Below are 22624 nucleotides of genomic sequence, written 5' to 3' on the forward strand. Positions count from 1 at the left end.
TAATGACTGATTAGGTGACTTTTAACTTCACAGTATATCAAAATTGTGTAGTTTTTCTATATGAGGCTTCCTCATATTGACTATTTTTTTGAAGAAAAAAAAAAGTACAATTTCAACGTGAGCTGCTTGACTGGCACACGGTCCCTCATCTTCACGTGGCTGGTCCTCTGCAGCAGCTTCTCTCCTGATCACCCTGTAGTTAATCAACCCATTACTTAACCCAAGTGCATGGGAAGACATTTTAGGTGCCAGTGTACCCTCTCAGGAAACACAGCTGTTTTTCTCTATGTCCTTTCTAGGTTAGATGTAATAGATGTGGAAGCTCGCATATTTCTAAGACAGGGAACCTCTTTTCTGTCGAGGGCCATTTGGATATTTATCACATCATTCATGGACCATACAAAATTAGCAACTTTAAAATTAGCCTGCTATATTTGTTCAAACATTTCATTATCTCACACCTAATGCCATGGCAGGCCCAGACCAAATGATTTTGAGGGCCTTTTCGGTCTGGCCCGTGGGCTGGATGTTCCCCACCTTTGTTCTAGGAAGTCCTTTAAATGGCTGGACAAGTAGAATTAATGGCCTTAAAATTGCAAAAATGAAGACCTTAAATATGATGGATCTGAAGCCACATTGGCTTCCTCTAAGAGTGTCAAAGGGAAATACAATTCCAGGCCACCTTGGGGGATGCACATAAAGGCCCCCACTTTGAAGGTGACACTGGAAACACTAAACTCATGAGTTCCCAAGGTTATTTTTTCATCTTGTGAGGCAAACAAGCAAATAGAGCTCGTGGGCCCCAAAGTGACCAACACAGGTTACGTGGTCCCACTTACTCATCCAGTTTCTGACATTTAAGAAGCTCTGTTGACTGGTGAGGTCAAACATTAGTAAGAAACCCATGGCATCTCTGAAAAATGCAGTCGTGAGGCTCCGGAATCTGCCGAGAAAGCACAGTGGGTAGTTCTGAAAGTTAGTCCACGTACGTATAGGGGTGACAATACAAACAACACTGTTTCCCTCTCAAATATGAAATCTCTATGGCATCCCTTATGGGTTATCCTACGGAATGGGAGATGACCCTGAAAGACTGCTGAAGGGGCAGAGGAGGGTGTCTGCTGGTAGGTTCTTTTTAAGACCACATCCTGGCTTTATGTTCCATAGCACTCACGCACAAGGAATTTGTAACATTTAATCACACACATGCTTACACAGCCCCTTGGGCTCATTGGCTCATGGGCCTCCTGCTAGCCACAAATAAAACTGAGAACACTTTAGAATATTGGGACTTTAACTTATACTTTTCAGTCATTCTTGTCTGTGCCCAGAAACTTTGGCTTGAAAATGAGTGTTTATGATTACATGTAGAAAACCACAGCTTGTTAGCATCTGGATCCAGAGTTCCTTTGTAGGCAAAAGCAATGTTGGTGAGAAAACTCTTTTGTGAGCACTCTTTGGAGTTAAAGAGTGGCATCTATGTCTCATGAGGAAGAGGGAAGACAGTGAAGAAAGGGGGATGAGGAAAATGATTATGGGAACCAAGGGAAGGCAGACTCAGCTGTTAGGGAGAAAAGGAAGCACTCATCTCTATTGGAGGATTTTGAAGAATACATTCTGTCCAGGGCAGTGTAAAGACTGTCTCTCCTCTGCTCTGACCCCCTCCACCACAACATCCTCAGCGAAGTGGACCATGTGCTGAGGCCCACTTTAATGTTAGGAATAGGTGAAACCAGACACCACATATATGGACCAGAGAAGGTTGACACAGAGATGCATTTGGCAATACATTTTTAGAAAGGCACATAACTTTGTAATTAAGAAGAATATCACTTCCTATCCTAAATGTCCTCAATTTTGGTCTCCTATTTTAGCTTACTTGTAGATTCTTTGGTTTCCTCGAGGTTCTATTCTTGACCTTGTCTTACTCTAACTACATTCACTGGGCAATCTCATCCACCTCCTGGCTCAGTTATCACCAATGTATTGAACCTCAAATTTATAGATCTAGAATTTGCCTGCCTTCATACTGTATGACCAATTACTTGCTGGATATTTCCACTTGGAGGAACCTAGCATACCTCCAACTTCCCTTGTCTAACACCAAACTGCCCTTTCTTCCTGATTTCCTTTTTTGTCATTGGTTTCACCATCCTTCTGGTTGCTATACCCTCTTTCTCCTTCACCTCCTGTATTCAATCAACAAATATCTCCTGTCCTTCATCTTTATGTCCATCCACCTTGCCACTATTCTAATTTTGAACGCATCATCTTTCACCTGGATAACTTCAACAGCCTCTCAATAGACTTCCTGTCTCCAGTTTTTTGGGGGACCCGTCCCTTCCCTGGTTTCTTCCTCTGATTATATAAATCATCTGATAAAAACACGTTCATGATGATGCATTACTTTTAAGATAATGCCTGAACTGTTTAATAAGTTGTCAAGGCTCACTAGCCAGATTCATCTCTGGACTACCCACAGGCATGCTGATCTTCTTTTAGTTCTTAGAAAGTTCACAATCTCCCCTGGACTTTCACACACGCTGTTCTTTCTGTGGGTAACCTCTCCTTAATGCTTCCTTCACCTCCTCCCCCTTTAGCCTGAAAAAGACTCACTCATACATTGTGTATGAGTATACAGATATAGATGTAGATGTAGATATAGATATCAGAGAAAATATCACCTCCCCAAGCAGTCTTCCCAACAACCACATCAGGATTATGGGCTCCTTCTGGTACACCTTCTGCCGACCACCCTTTGTGTCCTATCACGGCCCTAAGACTATATTAAAATAGTTTATTGTTTGTCCCAATTCTACCCTAGACGGTAAGCTCCATGAGCAAAGGAGCTGTGTTTCGAACTTGCTGTGCATTATGTCTCATGGCCCTGAACACAGTATTTACTCATTAAATGTATGTCAAATTAAGAGGGGTGAAATAAAAAGACAAGCAAAATATAAAATTAGTAAAGATTTAAATGACTTCAATAAAGAACAAGACTTTTACTACTGAAGCATGGAGAAGAGATATTTCAATGACTATTAATTTCCAAATTAGGATATTTTTGGTAAGACAATAATGATGATTATGAAATACCAAAAATTATATGCAATTTTTTCTTGTGGCTTTGTTTCTACTAGTCACTGGAAGCTCACAGAGATTATAGTACTTTTATTGAATGGATCCCTCTCTTTGGGAACTAGCTGTACTCATAAAATTGTCTGCTGCTCAACCACAATAGTGTGGTTAACTCAACCATAACAGCCTGTTCTCTTTTCTCTCCACGAGTGTGTGTGTGTGTGTGTGTGTGTGTGTGTGTGTGTGTGTGTATGTTTTATTTGAGGTAAGACTCTGCCTTATTCCCCTCTCACTGTTCACATGACAAAGTCACTTAAAAACATGCTTATTGTATGGATTTGATTGGGGCAAATACTTTTGCATCCATAGCAATGTGGATAGGATATTCTTAGTCTGGACATGGCTTATCCCCTGGACCATTTTTCCCCAGTACCCTTGTTATCCTCCATTTTTTCCAAAACTTATTCCAGAAGGAAGGTAATTGGTTTTCTGCTTTACCCACCAACTTCATTCTGTCTGCAGGGTGGAAAAAGCTAGGAACCCATTAAAAAAACACGCATATGCCAGGGTAACATTATCATTGGTTCTCCCTCACTGGGAATGAAGGCTGTGCCCTGTATCCTTTGGGCTTACATAAGGGGTATTATTTTCTCCTCCTTCCCATAATATCACTTTTATCGATAACCATTATTTTATATGGGTTATGAGGGTTGAGGTGTGAGGTCTTTTTATCTTGTTGCTTAGCTACACCTTATATTTACAGAATGCAAAATTCCCAAGGGATAAATAACCCCATTGTTACCAAGACTGTCCCCCAGTCTGCCCCATTTCCCTCATGGAGCAGCTGTCTTAAGAGGATAGATGAGAGAAGCCTGCCATCATGCTAGGCTGACAAATCATGTGTGAAGACATATGGGAACCACATTTTCTTATATTACTTCTTCAAATAGGAATCAAATTGGTCTACAAAACATACATCTTTGTGACAACCAAACTGACATATGAACAGAGAGTCTTGTGAGGAATGACTCCAGCAGCACCAGCAGTGTTGAAGGATGTGTGTGAATGGAATTCACAGTCAAAAAAGCTAACTGAGAGGGCCCAGCACCTCTCCTGGCGTTTACACTCACTGAAGGCGAGAACATTTGGATGCATTTCAAACACTGCAGTGTTTACAAGCATAAACATTCTAAGAAACGCGTTGCAGAATGTGGAGGTATGTGCCTTCTAAATAGCTTATCCTGAAAATCTATTGCCAGTTTTTATTTACTCTAATATTGAAGAGCTTCACTAGCTTGGGGTCTTTAGCACCTTTGAAATCTTGTAACTCAAAGAAATATACTGCCATCAAATAAGCAAGCAATACTCTTATCTACTGAGTAGCTCTTATCTTGGACATTGTACCAGAGATGACACTGAACAACCAAGCATAGTCACTGCCCTTATAAATTTGACAATTCTTTTTGGGTGACAAGGCTACAAGTGAATCAAAGAACAGCAAATAGAGACCAAAAATAAAAAAATAAAAAGATTGGCTTCATTAGGAAGTAAATACTTAATTAACTTAAGGGATGGTAGAGTAGGTGTAGGAATCTAAAAGGAAGAGGCAGCTGCTTTCAGCTGGGGGTTCAGAAAAGCCCCAGGGGAAGTGGATATGAGCGGGGCCTGGTGAAAGGAGAGGATCAGGGAAGGTGGAAAGGCAATCTGGCTGGAGGGCAATGCTGTGTCCTCGATCTTAGAGAATAAAACTAGTCAGATGGCACTGATCAGAGAGGCTCTGCAGAGAATGTAAAGACATGAGAAAGATCTAAACACCCTTTCCTTCACATCCCTCTTGGAGTAGCCCTTGTAACAGTGTAAATGCCCCCCCCCCCCCCCCCCCCCGCCACACACACACCTCTTAATTCAATTAAATTCTGGAGAAAATGTTTTTCCCTATTATGAAGTACAATGACAACATATAACAAGAAACTTCATAGAGATTTTTGAAATCTGAACCAAACTCACAATGCTGGTTATGGTTAATTAACTATAAACAATTTATTTTTATTTCTCAATACAAATGCCTATTTTTAAACTAGGGGAAGAGTTGCATATTATATGGGTAAGTTTTTTCCTATATAACTGAAACCAATACAAAATAATATTGACAAGTAAATTATAACTTAAAATAAATAAGTCATAAAATCAGTTCTTCTGCGCTATTTGTAGCTAGAAACAAAGTAATTTACTGTTACCGCTCTTGTCCGGCAGTGTCCCAAAGCTGAAGGTGCACCTTAAATGCTTTCCCTGATGATCCATTTGGCCCTTGTGTATTATAAACCTGAAAGATATGATTTTCATCAGTTTATACTGCTTTGGATTTTGTCAACATTCAAATTCTCTGGGTTCACTCAACATGTTTTTTTTTTCTCAATTACTATAATCAAAGTTCATAGTGCAGGATAAATATTTGCTCTGTTTTTTTTTTTTTTCCAGAAGTATCACATGTACTCTCACTTTTAAATGTCAAGTACAAGTATGATTTTCAACACAATTTAGGCATATTGCAAACTTAAATTAGACACCTTCTGTCATTTCCTCATGGAGGCAGCAAGCAGTAGATTTAGGACCCAAGTTCTAGGTTCAAAAATCAGCTCTTCATTTAACCTCTCTGAGTCTTATTTTCTTACCTGAAAATTGAGACCCATAATCTCTCCCTACTTTACAGTCACTGCAAATTTAAATGAAATACCAAATGTGAAGGCATTCTTAAAACATTAAAATGATTTACAAATATCTGAATATCTTTTACTGTGCATTGGACTTTCAGAACGACTTAGCCATGGCATTTGCTCAGAATTTCTTAATAAGTTTACACAGGATATTTCAAGTCTTCCTTTGTTAGCCATTTCTTCCAAGGCTATTTTTAAATTCTTTAACTTACGGTCTTTTGACTTCTTATTAAGCAAAGCATAACAATTTTAATATTTCATCAGCTCCCTTAAGTACGGCTTAGTGAAATGTTTCAAAGGGGAAACTACAAGGGCACACACCTAGCTCAGTGGGGGCACTGAGGAGGGGAGAAGACACAGGAAAACCCTGTAGGGGTTGGAAGCAAATTTGCTAAGACTACACTCCAGTGTATGGACTTTCAGATAAGGTACAGGACGTTATAAGAAACCATGGCCCTAACCGGTTTGGCTCAGTAAATAGAGTGTCGGCCTGCAGACTGAAAGATCCCAGGTTCGATTCCAGTCAAGGGCATGAACCTTGGTTGCGGCCACATCCCCAGTAGGGGGTGTGCAGGAGGCAGCTGAATCGATGTTTCTCTCTCATCGATGTTTCTAACTCTCTGTCCTTCTCCCTTCCTCTCTGTAAAAAAATCAATAAAATGTATTTTAAAACAAAAACAAAAACAAAAAAACCATGATTTACCTTCTCAACCATCATTTCCTTTGTGTGGTTTGTGGGTTTTTTTCTCAATTCTTAAGGAAGGAATAGATCTGTGACATCAACTGGGAGCTGCAGCCATCTTGGCAATCGAGGATACCTTGGGTGGCAGTAAATCTGGCAAGGCTTATGTGCCTATGCTACACGTCTCACATGTCACAATATCTTTATTCCTGTCATTAGCGTCTAGCACAGGAGAAGGAAGTGGTGGCAATTCTCACTTAAACTCCCTTATCTCAGAAAATAGCATGGATTGGTCTCACATTCTGTTCATAATCAGCTAGTGATTGATGGCTGAGTCTACACATAAATAAAAATGCAGCAAGAACTTACAAAACTCATGTTCCAGCTATTTGCCAATCACTCTTTTGACGTCTTTAAGAGTAGAAAAATGAACACTTGTTCTTTTTGAGGAACTTAACTCAGACTAAGAGTTAATGTTTTCCTATCCTGAATAATTCAAGTTTTGAAAGAGTCCTTAAGAATTTGTAGAAAACACACTATATAAATTCATACATTATTTATTTTAGTTGCTCTGTATACTTTTGGAGATAAGCGATAGTGTCACTCAACGTCTTTCTGTGCAAAATGTTATTTATGGGGGAGAAAGTAAAAAAGTAATATAAATTAAAGTGACAAGCCATAAATTGCATGTGATGAAAGACAAATGTCTCACATGCAATAAACATAGTTTCTTAATTCTTATCTCATCTGGGAGGATTAGCAATAAGTTTAACAGTATGGATAAGAACTCACCACACGTTTTTCCCGAAAATCTATTCCTACAGTTGTGATGAACTTGGGATTGAATTTATTGTCTGTGTACCGATAAAGAAATGTTGTCTTCCCCACTCCCGAATCTCCAAGGGCCAGGAGTTTGATCAGATAATCATAGTCCCCATCGGTCATAGTGATGGTCTTGTTGGGCCTGTGTAGAAGAGGAATAATATTTTGTTAGGTTTCAAAGTTTAAAATTTTGAATGTCTTCATTCTGCCACATTCTCAATTAACTGGTTCTGAACAGCTTCAGGAGTCAGGGCACACCTATTATTCCAGTCAGTACAAATCTTTTTACATCAGGTCAGTTAACATGGACAAAAGCTACATGATATCTATCATAGACATTGCCACAGCAATAGTAGAACTGAAGAGTCATCGCTTTTTGTTTTAAAGCCCTTTGGGGTCAGGCATATGGTGCTGGGAAGAGGAGAGAGTTACAAAGGGAACGGAAAAGCCCACCCAAGATGATGCAGGTATGCCAGAGAGAGACTGACATCATATTTGGGGAGTGGAAGAGAAAAGCCTAGAGGGCTATTTTGCATCTAATCATACAGAATGAGCTTTCTATCATGTGCGAACAAAATATTCCTTTTTAATTTTAAAATTTTAACAACTGGTATGACAACCTTTAAAAACACTAATTTGAAGTCATTTTAAAAGCAATGTTTAAAAATCTTCTGTTTTGGAATACTAAAGACTCTGTTCTCCAATGGTAAATCTGTTATATTTGGCAAGTCTGCTAAATGTTTTCCGGGCATTTAAAAAAAAAAAAAAGAGGAAGAGATAGTAAGAGGCATAATTGTGGTAATTCTGCTAATATTTAATATTTCTCCTCACTGAAGGAACAATGTCAGTTGCCATTTCTTCCAGTGCCTTAACTTCTGCCTCATTTTTTCTGTTGTTACGGTGATTATGAATGAAGATGAGCCAAGGGCCAATGCTAAGAGCACCCACACTGGTAACATCAAGACTACCTCCACACACATGTGAAGGACACCACCACCTACTGAATATTTGGTGAAGTTTCCAATCTTGAGTTTGGCAACATGATTGGTGGGTTATAGACATCGTTTTGTCATATCCTTGTATAGAGAAAGGCCTATAAAGATTTCATTGGAATGGGAAGGTTTCTTTCCTCACTCTGTAAGAAGGAATGTTCTCCCCACCTCTATGATCCAGAAAGCATTGTACTCTTCAGGAGTTCTCAATTGATTAAAATTAATTTCAATAACAGGTTATTCCATGGATATATCTAAAATTGTTAGATGATTCTAAAAATTTTCTACATGAGAGAAAAAGATACACATGTTCACCAATTTAAATAAAACAATTTTTTTTTTTACATTGTCACTTCAGTTAGTGGTCAAAACTAAAAGATTTTATGTCTTGGGATAAATAATAATAAAGATGATAATTAGGTACTTAATGAATCAGTACCATTACATCATTTGGAAGATTTGGAATTTGTTTACATTAGAATTTTCTAAAATTTGGACCATACTCTTGCTAAATCCGACTCAATTTCTTATGGGTTTATGGTTTTTTAATTAACAAGTGGTTCCTGAGGACAGGTGCTTCAAGAGCTGCCAATTGCCCTGTCCAGTTTGGCTCAATGGCTAGAGCGTCGGCCTGCGGACTTAGGGGTCCCGGGTTCGATTCCAGTCAAGGACATGTACCTTGGTTGCAGGCACATACCCAGTGGGGAGTGTGCAAGAGACAGCTGATCGATGTTTCTCTCTTAACGATGTTTCTAACTCTTTATCCCTCTCCCTTCCTCTCTGTAAAAAATCAATGAAATATATTTTAAAAAAAAAAAGAGCTGCCAATGCATAATTTTGCACTAACACTTTTCTTTCCAATTATATGCTTTCTTCACTGAGTTCTTAAGACTCTCAGGGTGGTTACTGACCATGAATGTTTATTTTTTTCTTTTTTAATATCTATACCAAGTATTGTCCCATTGCTCAGGAGGAGAGGCCACCAACAACCAGCCTTCCTTAATAAGAGGAAACAGATATCTCAACTATTGACATGGAATTCTACTCAGAAAATGCCTGCACTGGTTGACTACTTGACAGCAACTAGCTCTGAGTTTGGGTGATTCTAAATCTCTTACCAGGACTTTGTAGTTGAAGATGTTGATGCTTCTAGTCTTTGAGCAAAATGAGTTGCCAGAGAAGATTGCTGCTAAAGTCTCATGATTTCCCCTCATTTCAGGTCTATCACCACCACTACTCAACTTGTTCATGTACAGCTCTTTCTAAGTCTGTCATTTCACTAGAAGAATTGTATGAAACTGCTAAAATTCTCATGGGAAAATAAAGAGATTAACATTTATTCAAACTAAGAAATAAGTGACCAGAGCCTATTTTTCTTTTCTTGGACACACACATTGATAATCTGGGGAAGAAATTGAAGCCACTTGGCTGCCTAAATACAAGCTCAAGTTGGAGGGTACTATGGCTCCCTGGAAAGTGAAAACAATGCAACCAAGAAGATATATCAGCATACTTTAAAACTTAGTTTAAAGTTAACTGTGTTTTTTTGCAATATTTTTGTGACAGTGTCAGGGAAGGCTAAGTCTTGAGCAAATCTAGTTAAATATCTTCAGTATATAGTATCAGGTTCAAAGATGAAAATTCAAAAAATGTAATTCAAAATCTAGTTCCTGACAAGGCATGCATACACTTAAAACTTAAATAAGGATGCAAGAAAATGCAACATAACTTTATAAGACGGAACATGATTAAGTGATAAACGAGTCAAATAGTTGTGCTTTTAGTTCTAACCAAACATTAGTCCTCATGGTCTTCAGTGGTCTGAGAACCTTTTGTAGAGGAAGAGAACCTTATAGCATAGGGAGGGATTTAGTACAAGAGGAGGAGATACAGGTCCATTGCAGGATGATTACCTCCCACGTGTAGAATGAAACTATCATTATTTGCCAATTATGTGTATTCCTGATCTGAGTCAATTTGTTCTCTGTTCATACATAAACCTGCCTGGGCAATGCTGGGGTTGCCTCCCAGCTAGGCTTTAATCCAGAGTGAATAATCCTGGCTCACATGGATCAATTCCACTGTGGCCCACACTAGCTCTTTTCTATAAGTAAATGGTTGTGGGCACAACCCTTACCACAAATTCTCCACCTGAAATGAATGCAAAACTTGGCACTGTGGAAAACCTATATTTAGTGTCTCCAACAGACTACTTAAAGAAACTGACATATTAAATTAGGCATGAGATAATTCACCTCTAAGCTTCTTTCAAAAATAAATTTTGCTTCTCATTTTATATCTCTACACATATCTATAACTATGCATAATTCTTTTATATTTAGTTTGGTTCCTCTTTTATTACTATGTGGCTTTCTGAGTCCTAAAATCATATGATCTTGATATTCTATCCTTAGCACAGTATGTACAACACCACAAAGAAAAATAAAAGCCTTGGCAAGGTTTCCTCTTCTAAGAACTGGGCTAAAAAAATTATCTGGGAGGGATCAGAAAGCTGACAAGTTTAGCAGTATTGTTTATTCCTGTCCGATGACTGATGGTCTTGTCCAGTTCTTGGTTCTATGGATCCACAAGGGAGGAAAAAGCTAGAAGACTGCTGTGTTTCAGGAAGTGTGTCTGACTCCACCATTATCACTGTGTCACAAGCTATACCACACAAGCCAGGAGGTCCTTTAGATATAGAAACTGAAGTGTCATCCTTAGAACCCTTCATGGAAAGGTGTAGGGCTGGCAGAGGAGGGAAAATATCCAAAACACCCAGGAGGCTCTGGTTAATAAAGATTCATAAAGGCAGAAGGAAATCTAAGTAATCATGTGGGCTAGACTTCACTTTATGGATAAGTCATGTGACTTGTAGGGTAACAGTTTCTCATAGAAGGAAATCTAAAACTACTGGTCACTAGAATTTGAAGTGAAAATTGGGTTAGATAGGTAGAAACTAGAAACATTTTCATAAGTGGGAAGAAAATCTTCTCTGGGCATTAATAGGAACATGATTTTCATTGTTAGAATATCTAGAGGTTGCTCATAGTTTCTCTCCTTTTCTTTTCCCTGCTATGCTTCATTCTTGTTCAATATAAATTCCACTAGAGGCCCGGTGCACAAAATTTGTGCACTGGGGGGTGAGGATGTGTCCCTCAGCCCTGCCTGCACCCTCTATAATCTGGGACCCCTCGGGGGGATGTCCAATTGCCGGTTTAGGCCTGATCCCTGTGGACAATTGGACATCCCTCTCACAATCCGGGACTACTGGCTCCCAACCGCTCATGTGCCTGCCAGTCTGGTCACCCCCAGCTGCCCTCCCCTGCCAGCCTGGTCACCCCCAACTGCCTTCCCCTGCCGGCCCGGTCCCCCCCAACTGCCCTCCCCTGCAGGCCCGGTCTCCCCCAACTGCCCTCCCCTGTAGGCCTGGTCCTCCCCACTTCCCTCCCCTGCAGGCCTGGTCCCCCCCATTTCCCTCCCTTGCAGGCCTGGTCACCCCCAATTGCCCTCCCCTGCCGGCCCGATCGCCCCCAACTGCCCTCCCCTGCCAGTCCGGTCACTCCCAACTGCCCTCCCCTGCAGGCCTGGTCGCCCCCAACTGCCCTCCCCTGCAGGCATGGTCCCCCGCACTTCACTCCCCTGCAGACCTGGTCCCCCCCAACTGCCCTCCCCAACAGGCCATCTTGTGGCAGCCATATTTGACCACATGGGGGCGGCCATCTTGTGCGAGGGTGTGAGGGTCAATTTGCATATTACCTCTTTATTATATAGGATTAGTTCAGGAATATCTTCTGTCCGCTGCTGGTTCCACAAAGACCAGAACAGCGACTGGTATATGGTAGGAGCTTAATGCCTGTGTATTGAGTGTACAAATATATTTAAGCCTCTCAGAGCTGTGCAAATGTCATGATTAATCAATTCATCTCAGAGATTAGAAGTGCTGTGTCACTCCAAGTTCGGGACTCATCTGTGAAGTGAATATTTAGATTAAATGATTACTTGGTACTTTCTAGATCTGGCTTCCCAAGCTTACTTTTCAATTATATATTGCACACAAGTATAAAAAAACACACTTCTGAAATAGAATATTTATATCTTTAGAGGATCCCTTCCAAATAACGTGGAGAAAATGAAATATAGAGGGACCATACTTTATGAAAGTGAGATTTGTGCTGGCAGAGTTTATAAAGTTGTCAGTTGAATAGGTCAGTGCTCTGAGAACTGGGCTCCTCCATGAAAGCATCCATTCACCCATCTAACACATGCTCACAGGCACCTCTTATTTGGCATGGTTCTGAGGATACACTCTTCTTTCTCTAGTGGGAAGCTTAACAAATGCTACCAATATGTATGGATGACCGCTATCTAGACCTACTTACCCATGCAAACTGATGCTCTTTGCTAGTTCTCCAAGTAACAATCTGAAGAACACCATGGAAAGCTATGACCTTGTGACTTGAACTTATTAAATTAATAAACACCAACTTAACATTCTTAAGGCACATTGGAAAGCTTAAAATGATAGGAAAACAAATAATAATATCAGTAATATTATTTTGTATTCAGTTTAGATGGTTTCAGTAAAATAAAGCTGACAAGCAGAAAATAGACAGAAGTTTAATAGGTCCTCATTTATCTTTGAATGGTTTGTGTTGGGCTCCTGAAGGTACATTTTGAGGCGTGGGGTTTTCATAGCAAACACTTCAATGTCTGAAGGATAGCCTGAGGGTAATTCTCATATACTGACCTTCAAACACTGCTTCCCAAAACCACATCATGGCCTGGAGGTTGGAGCTAAATTATGAATGGCTGAAGTTCTAGGGACCTGTAGGCTGTGCCTCAGTAGAACAACAGTCATTTTCTAGAGGGGAGGGGTACATTTTTAAAAAATAAATTTTTAGTGTATTCTATAACATCTTGTTCCATTAGGAAGGTTTATTGAAGATAATTTTTATTTTGATTCTTCTTAAAGGTTATTTAAGATTAATGGATCTGAGCCTATATGGAAGATTCAAACCAAATTGCAAAGATAAGTCAACATTAAGTTAATCAAACAACTTTTACTTAAGTTGACAATGGTCAATGTGTCTACTAAAGGAATCAAATGTATTTTAAAAAATAAAAGTGTCCATTTTGTTTCATTCTGTGACCAAGGGATCTAAAAAAATAGAGCTAAACCAATAATCTATTGAATTTCAGCTTACCCTGGAAATAAAGTGTAAAGTTCTAACATAATTCAGTTTTAAATAGATTTATCTCCATTGATATATGACTTTCACATACAAAACTCACTTCTAAACCAATAAATACATTTATTTCTCAAAATTTTTTTTTCAAAAGTAACAGTTTTTCCTTTGGCTTAATGTTGTGGTATCTTTTGAAACTATATGAACATTCTTTTATTTTTTCCTTTACATTTTATTGCAAGAAATTCCAAAAATATACAAAACTTGAGGGAATAGTAGCGTGCCCCCATATACTGCTCACCCAGCTTCTAAATTACTAATAAATGGCCAATCTTGTTTCATGTACCCAAAATTCTCCCTATACCATATTATTTTGAAGCAGTTCAGGCACCAGGACAGTTTTTTCATAAAAAATTAAGTACATATCTCTAAAAATTATTCAACTTAGCTCTATGGACATTGTGCCTTCTCATAGAGAAGGTGATCAAATTTTAGGCTTTTGGAGTATTTGATAGGTCAGAAATCATATATTGATACTGAACAGATAGAAATATTAAAACTTTGTTATATGAGTTTGCAAATACATTTTCTCATTTGCCTCTTTACTAAGCTCATGGTGTTTATGCCACCCTAAAGACATTAAGTTGATGTTGTTTGGGGGAGGAGAAATCAAATTCTGAGTCACAGTTAGGAAGGTTTTCCCACCTCAGGTTATAGAGGAATTCATTCATGTAAAATAATGTGCATCCTTGTTCCTGGTTTTAGTTGTAAATTCTCTAGTGTTTTCCCACTAAGCAAGATGCTGGTGGCCTTTAACATGAGTGGCTATTGAATTTGTCAATTACCCTTTCTTCTTCTATTGAGATGATCTTCTGATCTCTCTCCTTAGCTTTATTTTATTAATGGATTTCCTTTGACATCTTCACATGTATAAAGTAAATTTCACTTATCATGATATATTATCTTTTACTGTGCTCCTGGGTTTTGTTTCTTGTGTTTTATTTAATTTTTATCAGTTTAATAAGATTTATCTTGTTGAAACAATCTTTGTTTTTAAGCTTTATATTATTTTCACTTCATTAAAAGAATATGAAAGTTTTTCTTCTTTTTCCATGCTCTGGAGTAGTGTAAGTACTGTTAAGATTATGTTTCTTTAAGTGTTGGAAAGAATTTCTATGTCTTGGTGATTTTGTATGGGATGTTTTTTAAATTACACCTTCTCTATTTTTTCTTTGGTAATTTGTCTATTTTTTAAAATATATTTTATTGATTTTTTACAGAGAGGAAGGCAGAGGGAGAGAGAGTCAGAAACATCAATGAGAGAGAAACATCAATCAGCTGCCTCCTGTACACCCCCTACTGGGGATGTGCCCACAACCAAGGTACATGCCCTTGACTGGAATCTAACCTGGGACTCTTGAGTCCACAGGCCGACGCTCTATCCACTGAGCCAAACCAGTTAGGGCATAATTGGTCCATTTAATCCTGTCTTCACTAGAATCAATTTTGCAAACTTGTAATTTTGTAGAACATTAATCATTTCATCTATAAATTCAAATGTACTTTATGAAGTTGTACAATCTACTTTTATATAAATTTTTACATTCCCTATGTTTTGATATTTATTTTTTCCACTTGATGTGTCCCATTCTGTGTATTTGTACTTATTTGTAGAAGGTTTTAAAAAGCCAATGAAAGGACCAGTCTTATTACCTCAAGAGTTTATTTTAATTTTCATATTGTGGCCCATAGTTCAGTAATACTATTTTCTATTATAATTTTTTCCATTGAAATGTCTTCTACCCCTCATAAGTCCTTCTCCACTTTGACTCCAGTTTCTATATACCCACAAGGGACATAGTGCTGTGGAGTCAAGTTCTAGTAGGCCTTGGAATTCTGAACTTGGCATTGTTAAAACCCCAATTTGCTTAAGGAGTACCCTTACTGAGACCCCTGCAGCTTGCCAATAATCTTTGTAATTAGGGTCAGGATAGGGCTGCTCCCTGATCTAAGATATTTTTACCAGAATTGAAAAAAACTTTTAAATTATTCTGTTTATGAACATTGATCCATTCATCTGTCTTGCTGCTATTGGGTCATTAGAACTCAGCAGGAGCCAGCCAGGCACAAAACTATTTTGTCCTCAGTTGTAGCACAATATCGACAGGTTTTCTAAATAGAATCTTGCTGAAAAGAACAGGAGAGCAATGACCTAGCATTATCCCTTGAAGCTCACTTATACCCCTGTAGAGAAAGCAAACCCCTCACTGATATATGCTTAAAAATATGTTAGCAGATATGCCCCAAAGCTCAGGGTTAGTCTAAGCAATGCAGGTGTTTGGCTTCAGATGAGTAAATGGTTGGTAGAAACAAAATAAAGTAGTTGTTTCAGATTCAGAGAAACCCAATGTATGTCCAGGGTCACGCTATGAGCACAGGTCTTGGAGCTTGCATACGTTGTCACTGATCTGTCAGCTTACCTTGTAGGCACAGGAAAAAAAAATAGATGTTCAGTTTCTGAAGCTCCCAAAAGACCTTGTTTAGCTTCTCTGAATCCTAGGCTGGGTGTGTGTGCAGCTCCATGGTGAAGGCATAGCCCCTTCAACTGGTCATTTGCACCATCGAGGCCAGAGGTGGTGAGAGACCCAGGCAAGTTCCAGGCATCCTCCTGGATCTCAATTTGACCTTGTGGACTCCTTGCTCTCCCCCATTTCATATCCATCTTTCTTTCCTGACCTAGGTTCTGCTGACTTCAGGTACAACACAAAACAGAAAAGCAACAGGCTTACATAGACTGCCGAGCCAGCTCCCACAATTGCATAACATTCTGTCTGATTAATACAAGTGTTGGCAAAAGTAGGTTTATATTTGTTCATATAGAAAATGGTATAATAATTTATAAATAATACAAGAATAAACTCTGTGGTTCACATACAACTGTAAACCTACTTTTGCCTACCTCTTACAGCTCATTTTCTATATCACTTATAGTGATTCTGTGTTGTTGTTTTGTTTTTGTTCTTTTTAAAAATTAAAACCTTTATTGATATCAAATGCTAGAAAGTTGAGAAGCCCACTTCAGGCATATGCCTTTATTGTTTCTACACTAATAAAAGAGAAAGATGCAAATTGACTGTACCTTCGCAACGCCCACCAGCCAATCAGGAGTGAGTATGCAAATTAACCCAACAAAGATGGTGTGTTAATTTGCATACACAGGCGCTGAGCAGCCAGGGGCAGGATGCTTGCATCGTCGCCATGGCAACAATGCAGGCGTTCCACACTGCCCCACCCACTCTGGGCAGCATGGGAAGGCAGAAAGGCAGCTCCAGGCCAGAGCAAAGGAGGTGCCGGCAGCCAGGGGAAGGAAGGCCCATTCTTGCACGAATCTTCATGCATTGGGCCTCTAGTAATAGCTATAAAATTAAGTAATACACATGGTATAGCTAAGATAAAGCCATGGAAAGGAAACCTATTTCCTAGCAGATCTCCTGTATAACTTAATTTAACTCATAAATCCCAGTTTTGAAAAAGCCACACAATAACCACATTGAGGATTGCTTAGCTATCCTGATATCTAGCTAAGAGGATCTTAAAATGAACTGGCCTATAGCTTTTGGCTTCACACTGAAGGGTTTATTTTATGTTCCATTGCAGTATTTCTACACCCACTGCAAAATGGTTTTGAGCAATTAACATTAACTTTCTCAACTGTAAGGCAGGACGTTGGCATATGCCTCCAAAATCTCCAAAAGAAGCCCTGTGAGTGCTGGCACATCCCTGTAACCAATGAGCAAGTGCATCAAAGAACGTTCACTTTAAATGTACACATCAGTCTTCAGCTCACATCAATGATTTGAAGGGGGGAGTTGGCTTCTAGCCCAACTTACAGAGTATTAAGCCAATGGGGGAATAATTTTTTTATGGATTGGAATAAGAATGTCTTTAGATGGTACTCTTAATTTAAAAACTTCATGACATTTAGAAACAGTAATTAGAAACTTCATAGATGCTTTTCTACACTATTACAATATAGGATTTTATGGTTGCTTCTTCAGAGAGGTAAGAATTACACTTGGGCAATAGAATGTACCAATTAACGGAATTTTCATATAAGTATAATAAGTTTTACCAAAGAAAAATATCTGTACTATGAAGGGGAAACTGCCACACACAAAACAAATGCACTTAAAAATAACAAAACATCAAATTATTGGAAAGGGATATCTGAGACAACTCAAATGAGACAACTCAAATAATAACAGAATGAGAGCTAAGAATAGTTATATTGCTTTATTATATACCAGTTACTGTTCTAAGCACTAAGTACTAAGGACTAACACATTTAATCTTTAAAACAACCCAGCAACAAATAGGTTTAACCCATTATCAAAATCTAGCTGTTGTTGGCCAGAAATTACAAGCTGTTGCTAAAATATGTAAATGCAAGGAACACAGAAAAACCAAAATAATCTTGCCCGAAGAAGAACAAAGTTTGAGGACTTATACTTTCCAACTTCAAAACTTACTACAGATACAGTAATCAATACAATGTGGCACAGACTAATGACACCCAAACAGATCGATGAAATAAAATTGAGAGTCTAGAAATAAATTCTTACATTGATGGCCAATTATGACCAGAGTGGCAAGACAATTCAATGGGTAAGAATATTCTTTTCAACAAATGCTTCTGAGGCGACTGGATACCCACATTCAAAAGAATGAATTTAGACTGCTGTCTTACTACAAATATAAAAACTAATGAAAAATGTATTATAGACCTACGTGTAAGAGCTAAAACGATGAAACTCTTAGAAAAAAATAGTAAATATTCATAACCTTAGATTGTGCAATGGTTTCTTAAATATAATACCCAACAACCAGGTGATAAAAGAAAAAAGTATAGAAATACATTTCATCATAATGAAAAACTCACTGTGCTTAAAAAGACATATCAAACAAGTGAAAATATACCCCCAGAACTATTTGTGAATCATATAGGGAACTTGAATCCAGATTACATAAGAATTCTTACAACTCAAAAATAAGAAGATAAATAACCAAACCAATAAGTGGACAAAGGATTTAAATCTATTTCTCCAAAGATGATACACAAATTTCCAATAAGCATGTGAAAAGATTCTAAGACAGCATTAGTCATTAGAATAGTACCAATCAAAGCTGTAATGAAAAACCACTTCACACCCACTGGGATGGCTATAATAAAAATATGAACAAAGCGAGTGCTAGGAAAGATATGTAGAAATGGAGCTCTCCTATGTCACTGGTGGAAATGTAAAATGGTGCAGCCATTTCTGAAAACAGTTTGGCACTCTCTCAAAATATTAAACATAGAGTGACCCTTAGACCCAGCAAGTCCACTCCTTGGCTTATTTCCAAAAGAAATGAAAACATATGTCCATGCAAAAACTTGTACACAAATACTCATAATAGCCCCCAAATGGAAATAACCCAAATGTTTACCAATGGATAAAGAGATAAAATATAGTATAGCCATACAATAGCATATTGCCTAGCCATAAAAAGAGAATGCTGTACAGATACCTGTTACAACATGAATGAACTTTGGAAACATTATGCTTAAGTGAAAGAAGCCAGAAGAAACAGGTTACATATTTTATAATTCTATTTATATGAAATATCCAGAATAGGCAAACTCATAGAGACAGAATGCAAAGTAGTATTTGTCGGGAATGTGGAGAGGAGCAATGGGAGTGACTGTTAATGGGTATGAGGAGTGGTTTTTTGTTTGTTTGTTTGTTTGTTTTGTTTTGTTTTTAAGGATGATGAAAATGTTCTGACTTCAGATAGTAATGTTGGCATATTTTTGCAAATATACTAAAAACCACTGAGTTATATACTTGGAAAGGGTGGATTTTATGGTATGTGAATTAAACCTCAGTAAAGCTATTATTTTTAAAGCTCAACAGTGTAAGAATACTCTATTTTATTTTTTAAAATAATTGATTTGTCTTAGCTAGATGTTAATTCATAGTTGTTTATAATGAAGCCACTTACTAATGGTGCCCTGTGTATTCAAACAATAATACCCTCCTGAAATCAATATAGTCTATGACCTAATTAAATAAAATAATTTATTATTGTAAAAATATTTATCATTTAACAGGGTCCTGAGAGCCCATGTGCTGAGCAAATGTGCTCACAATGAGGACTGAGTAATTGAAACTCACTGAGAAACATCAGGGCAGACCAGTTACCAGGACCCTGTGAAATACCACTGGAATGAAACTTGACGGCATATGTTATCCCGTGGGACCCAACCCTGGCTGGTCATCAATATCCTCGGTGGGATTTACAAATACAAATTCCAGAGCCTCTCCAGAATAGCCTACAGATTCTCTGCACTCATGTCCTGGAACTTGGAGTTTAAATATCCTGCTAAGTTACAACAGAAGAGCACCCAGCTTTGCCAATTACATTCTCCATCATCATTCTTCACCTCTAGCAGGTCCTCCAGAAGGTTGAGCTGTGTAACCTCCTCCAACAACTCAACTCATTCTAGTGTAGAAAACCAACTGGAGTTAGTTTATCTGACCTGATCCTATTATGGTTTAGAGCAATTTCTTTTTGCTGACTGCCATCAGCAAAGCTTGGCACACAGCTCATGGTCCCTTCTTCTGCTGAAACCCATTATTACAATGCACTTACTATGCTTTTCCAGCTACATGTAACTTTTGTTCCCTCACATATCCTAAATTTTGTTTCCCTGACAATTAGTAGCTCCCAAGATGGTATTGTACTCACTCTAAATACATGCACAGAAGATGTTGCATGAATGTTCAAATTAAATAAATTAAGCTTCAATAATGTTCTGAAAGATTTAGTATTTGACCTGGAAAGTTTTTCTGCTTGTCTTTATAAGGGGGCTGCATGACTTACTTTTCATAAGGGAGTCATATTTTTCTTTAATGCTCTCCTAGGTCTTTTAGCCAAAACTCCAGCTAGGGAGCAAGAGAAAGAAATATAAAATACTTAAAATTCTGCAAAGCCTTATATTGAAAGAATCTTTGATACAAATTATATATCTTCAAGGCTGGAAAAGCTTGTGATGTCATAGAGCAGATTAGGAAGTCTCTACAGAGAGGCCAATGTCTTCTTGAGATCAATCAGGAAAAAGATAAAAGGGGTTTCCAACTCAGTGGTTCTCAAACTTGGAGGCTTTTTATGCTAAGTGAAATAAGTCAGTAAGAGTAAGATGAATACCATATGATTTCACTTACATGTGGAATCTAATGAACAAAATAAATAAACAAACAAGATAGAAGCAGACTTGTAGATAGAGAGAACAGATGGTCAGCTGTCAGAAGGGAGGGATTTGGGGGGCTGGGTGAATAAGGTGAAGAGATTAAGCCAAAACAAAAACAAAACTTATAGACACAGACAACAGTATGATGATTACCAAAGGGAAAGTGGGGTATAGAACAGGGTATAGTAGAAATGGCTATAAGGGGGATAAATGTTGATTGGAAGAAGACTTGACTTGGGGTGGTAAACACACAACATGATATACAGATGATGTATTATAGAATTGTACACCTGAAACCTATATAATTTTCTTAACCAATGTCACCCCAATAAATTCAATAAAAATTAAATAAAAACTCCCTGATGCCCAGGCCACACCCCAAACCAAGTAGATCTGAATTCTAATGGTGATACAAAAGCATTAGTATCTTCTGATGCTCTCCAGATGATTCCAACAAGTTTGAGAACCATGGCCCTTCCTCTTACCCCAGAGACTCCTCACTGCCAATGAATGATTCCTAATTTATACTCTGGCTAATTGAAGTGAAGAGTGTACCACATTAATGAAGGCATATGGTCTCCTAAGACAGTAACGCGTCAGGACCATACTCACCTGCTTCAATGGGCCAACCAGCACAAGTCATAGGACAGCTCCTTTTCAGTCAACCCATCTCTTTTCTCTGTTGAGTTATGTGACGTGTCCAAGGACATTAAGTGTATATGCATAAACAGACGCATCTACTCTTAAACAATGTCTTCATGTAGAAAAACAGATAAGGTTTTAACTTAAAGAGATGCTCATTTAAAAGACACTTTGCTAAGTTTTCAGATGTTGGTCTAATCATCTTGCAAACTGACTTATGTTTCCATCTGGCTGCTGCTTTGAGGAAGTCATGACAACTTCTACTGCTTTGCTTCGCTTCATTATCTGAGAAAAGATAGACTAATCCAAAATGTGCCCACGAAGTCTGCCTCTCAGAGATATAAGGAAGCCACGTTAGACAGCATCGATGGGTTCATAGGCACATATCTATGAAAATAAGACGTGCGATATTATTATAATTTTCTCACTTAAACATAAGGTAACTCCAAGAATAAGGAAGATAAGAAATCCAAGAGCTCTTTAAAGAAAGAATGTTGGCTGGTCATTGTTTTGGCTGTTATTTAACAAGAAGCTTAGCAAATGTTGGAAAAGAGAGATTATATCTACAAAGAATGGAGTTAGTCCAAAGGAAGTGCTTATTTGTCTCACAGGGGATCTTTACGTTATGTAGTGCTTGTGTAAATAGAAATTTCTAAATTGGAATCTTATTTCTGCAATATGTATGATATGAGGCTGAATGGAAAATAAGGAAGACTATTACACATGGTTTTTAATTCTTATGTGGGAGAGAAAATAAACAAACATTAAGTCCCCTTTATCTGACTAATTATTTAAAATGAGGTCTACACCAGAAAATCTAGGGCTTTAAGACTAAAAGGTGTTTAGAGGAGAAGGAAAAACTCAAAGGATGAGCAAGTGTGAGCAGAAGTAATTAGGAAGGCTTCATGGAGGAGGTGAGATGAGAGCTGGAACTTGATAGGAAAAGAAGAAAAGAGGGATTGGGATGAGCAGAGCACTGGTCCTGCAGGCAGAATGTGTACCCAGTGTCACTGGGTATAGGAAACTTGGCTTAGAAGCACAGCACACATTCTGGAGGCTTGGCTGCTGAGGTTGGATCTGCAGGATCAAGGGTTGACAGTGGTGTAATGGTAAAAGGTAGCTATTGGAGTCCATTGCCCTGAGTTACTTTTAGCCATTTACCCAACATGTGGCCATGGACAAATTACTTAACTCCTGATTCTTATGGTCTTTATCTG

At 38.3% G+C, this 22624-nt stretch overlaps 1 protein-coding gene across 2 annotated transcripts in view; it reads right to left on the minus strand.

Moving 5' to 3' along the window:
* RAB27B (RAB27B, member RAS oncogene family) overlaps positions 1-22624 on the minus strand; it is a 136130-nt gene that overhangs the window by 7083 nt on the left and 106423 nt on the right. For both annotated transcript variants that reach the window (XM_080685916.1, XM_080685917.1), the window contains 3 exons: positions 7267-7438; positions 5316-5401; positions 840-943 (listed from right to left, as the gene is read on the minus strand). In XM_080685916.1, coding sequence (XP_080542042.1) covers positions 840-943; positions 5316-5401; positions 7267-7419 — 343 coding nt within the window. In that variant the 5' untranslated portion in view covers positions 7420-7438. The remainder of the gene's footprint in view (positions 1-839; positions 944-5315; positions 5402-7266; positions 7439-22624) is intronic.

This window comes from Plecotus auritus (genome assembly GCF_963455305.1).
Source record: "Plecotus auritus genome assembly, chromosome: 8".
NCBI lineage: Eukaryota > Metazoa > Chordata > Mammalia > Chiroptera > Vespertilionidae > Plecotus > Plecotus auritus.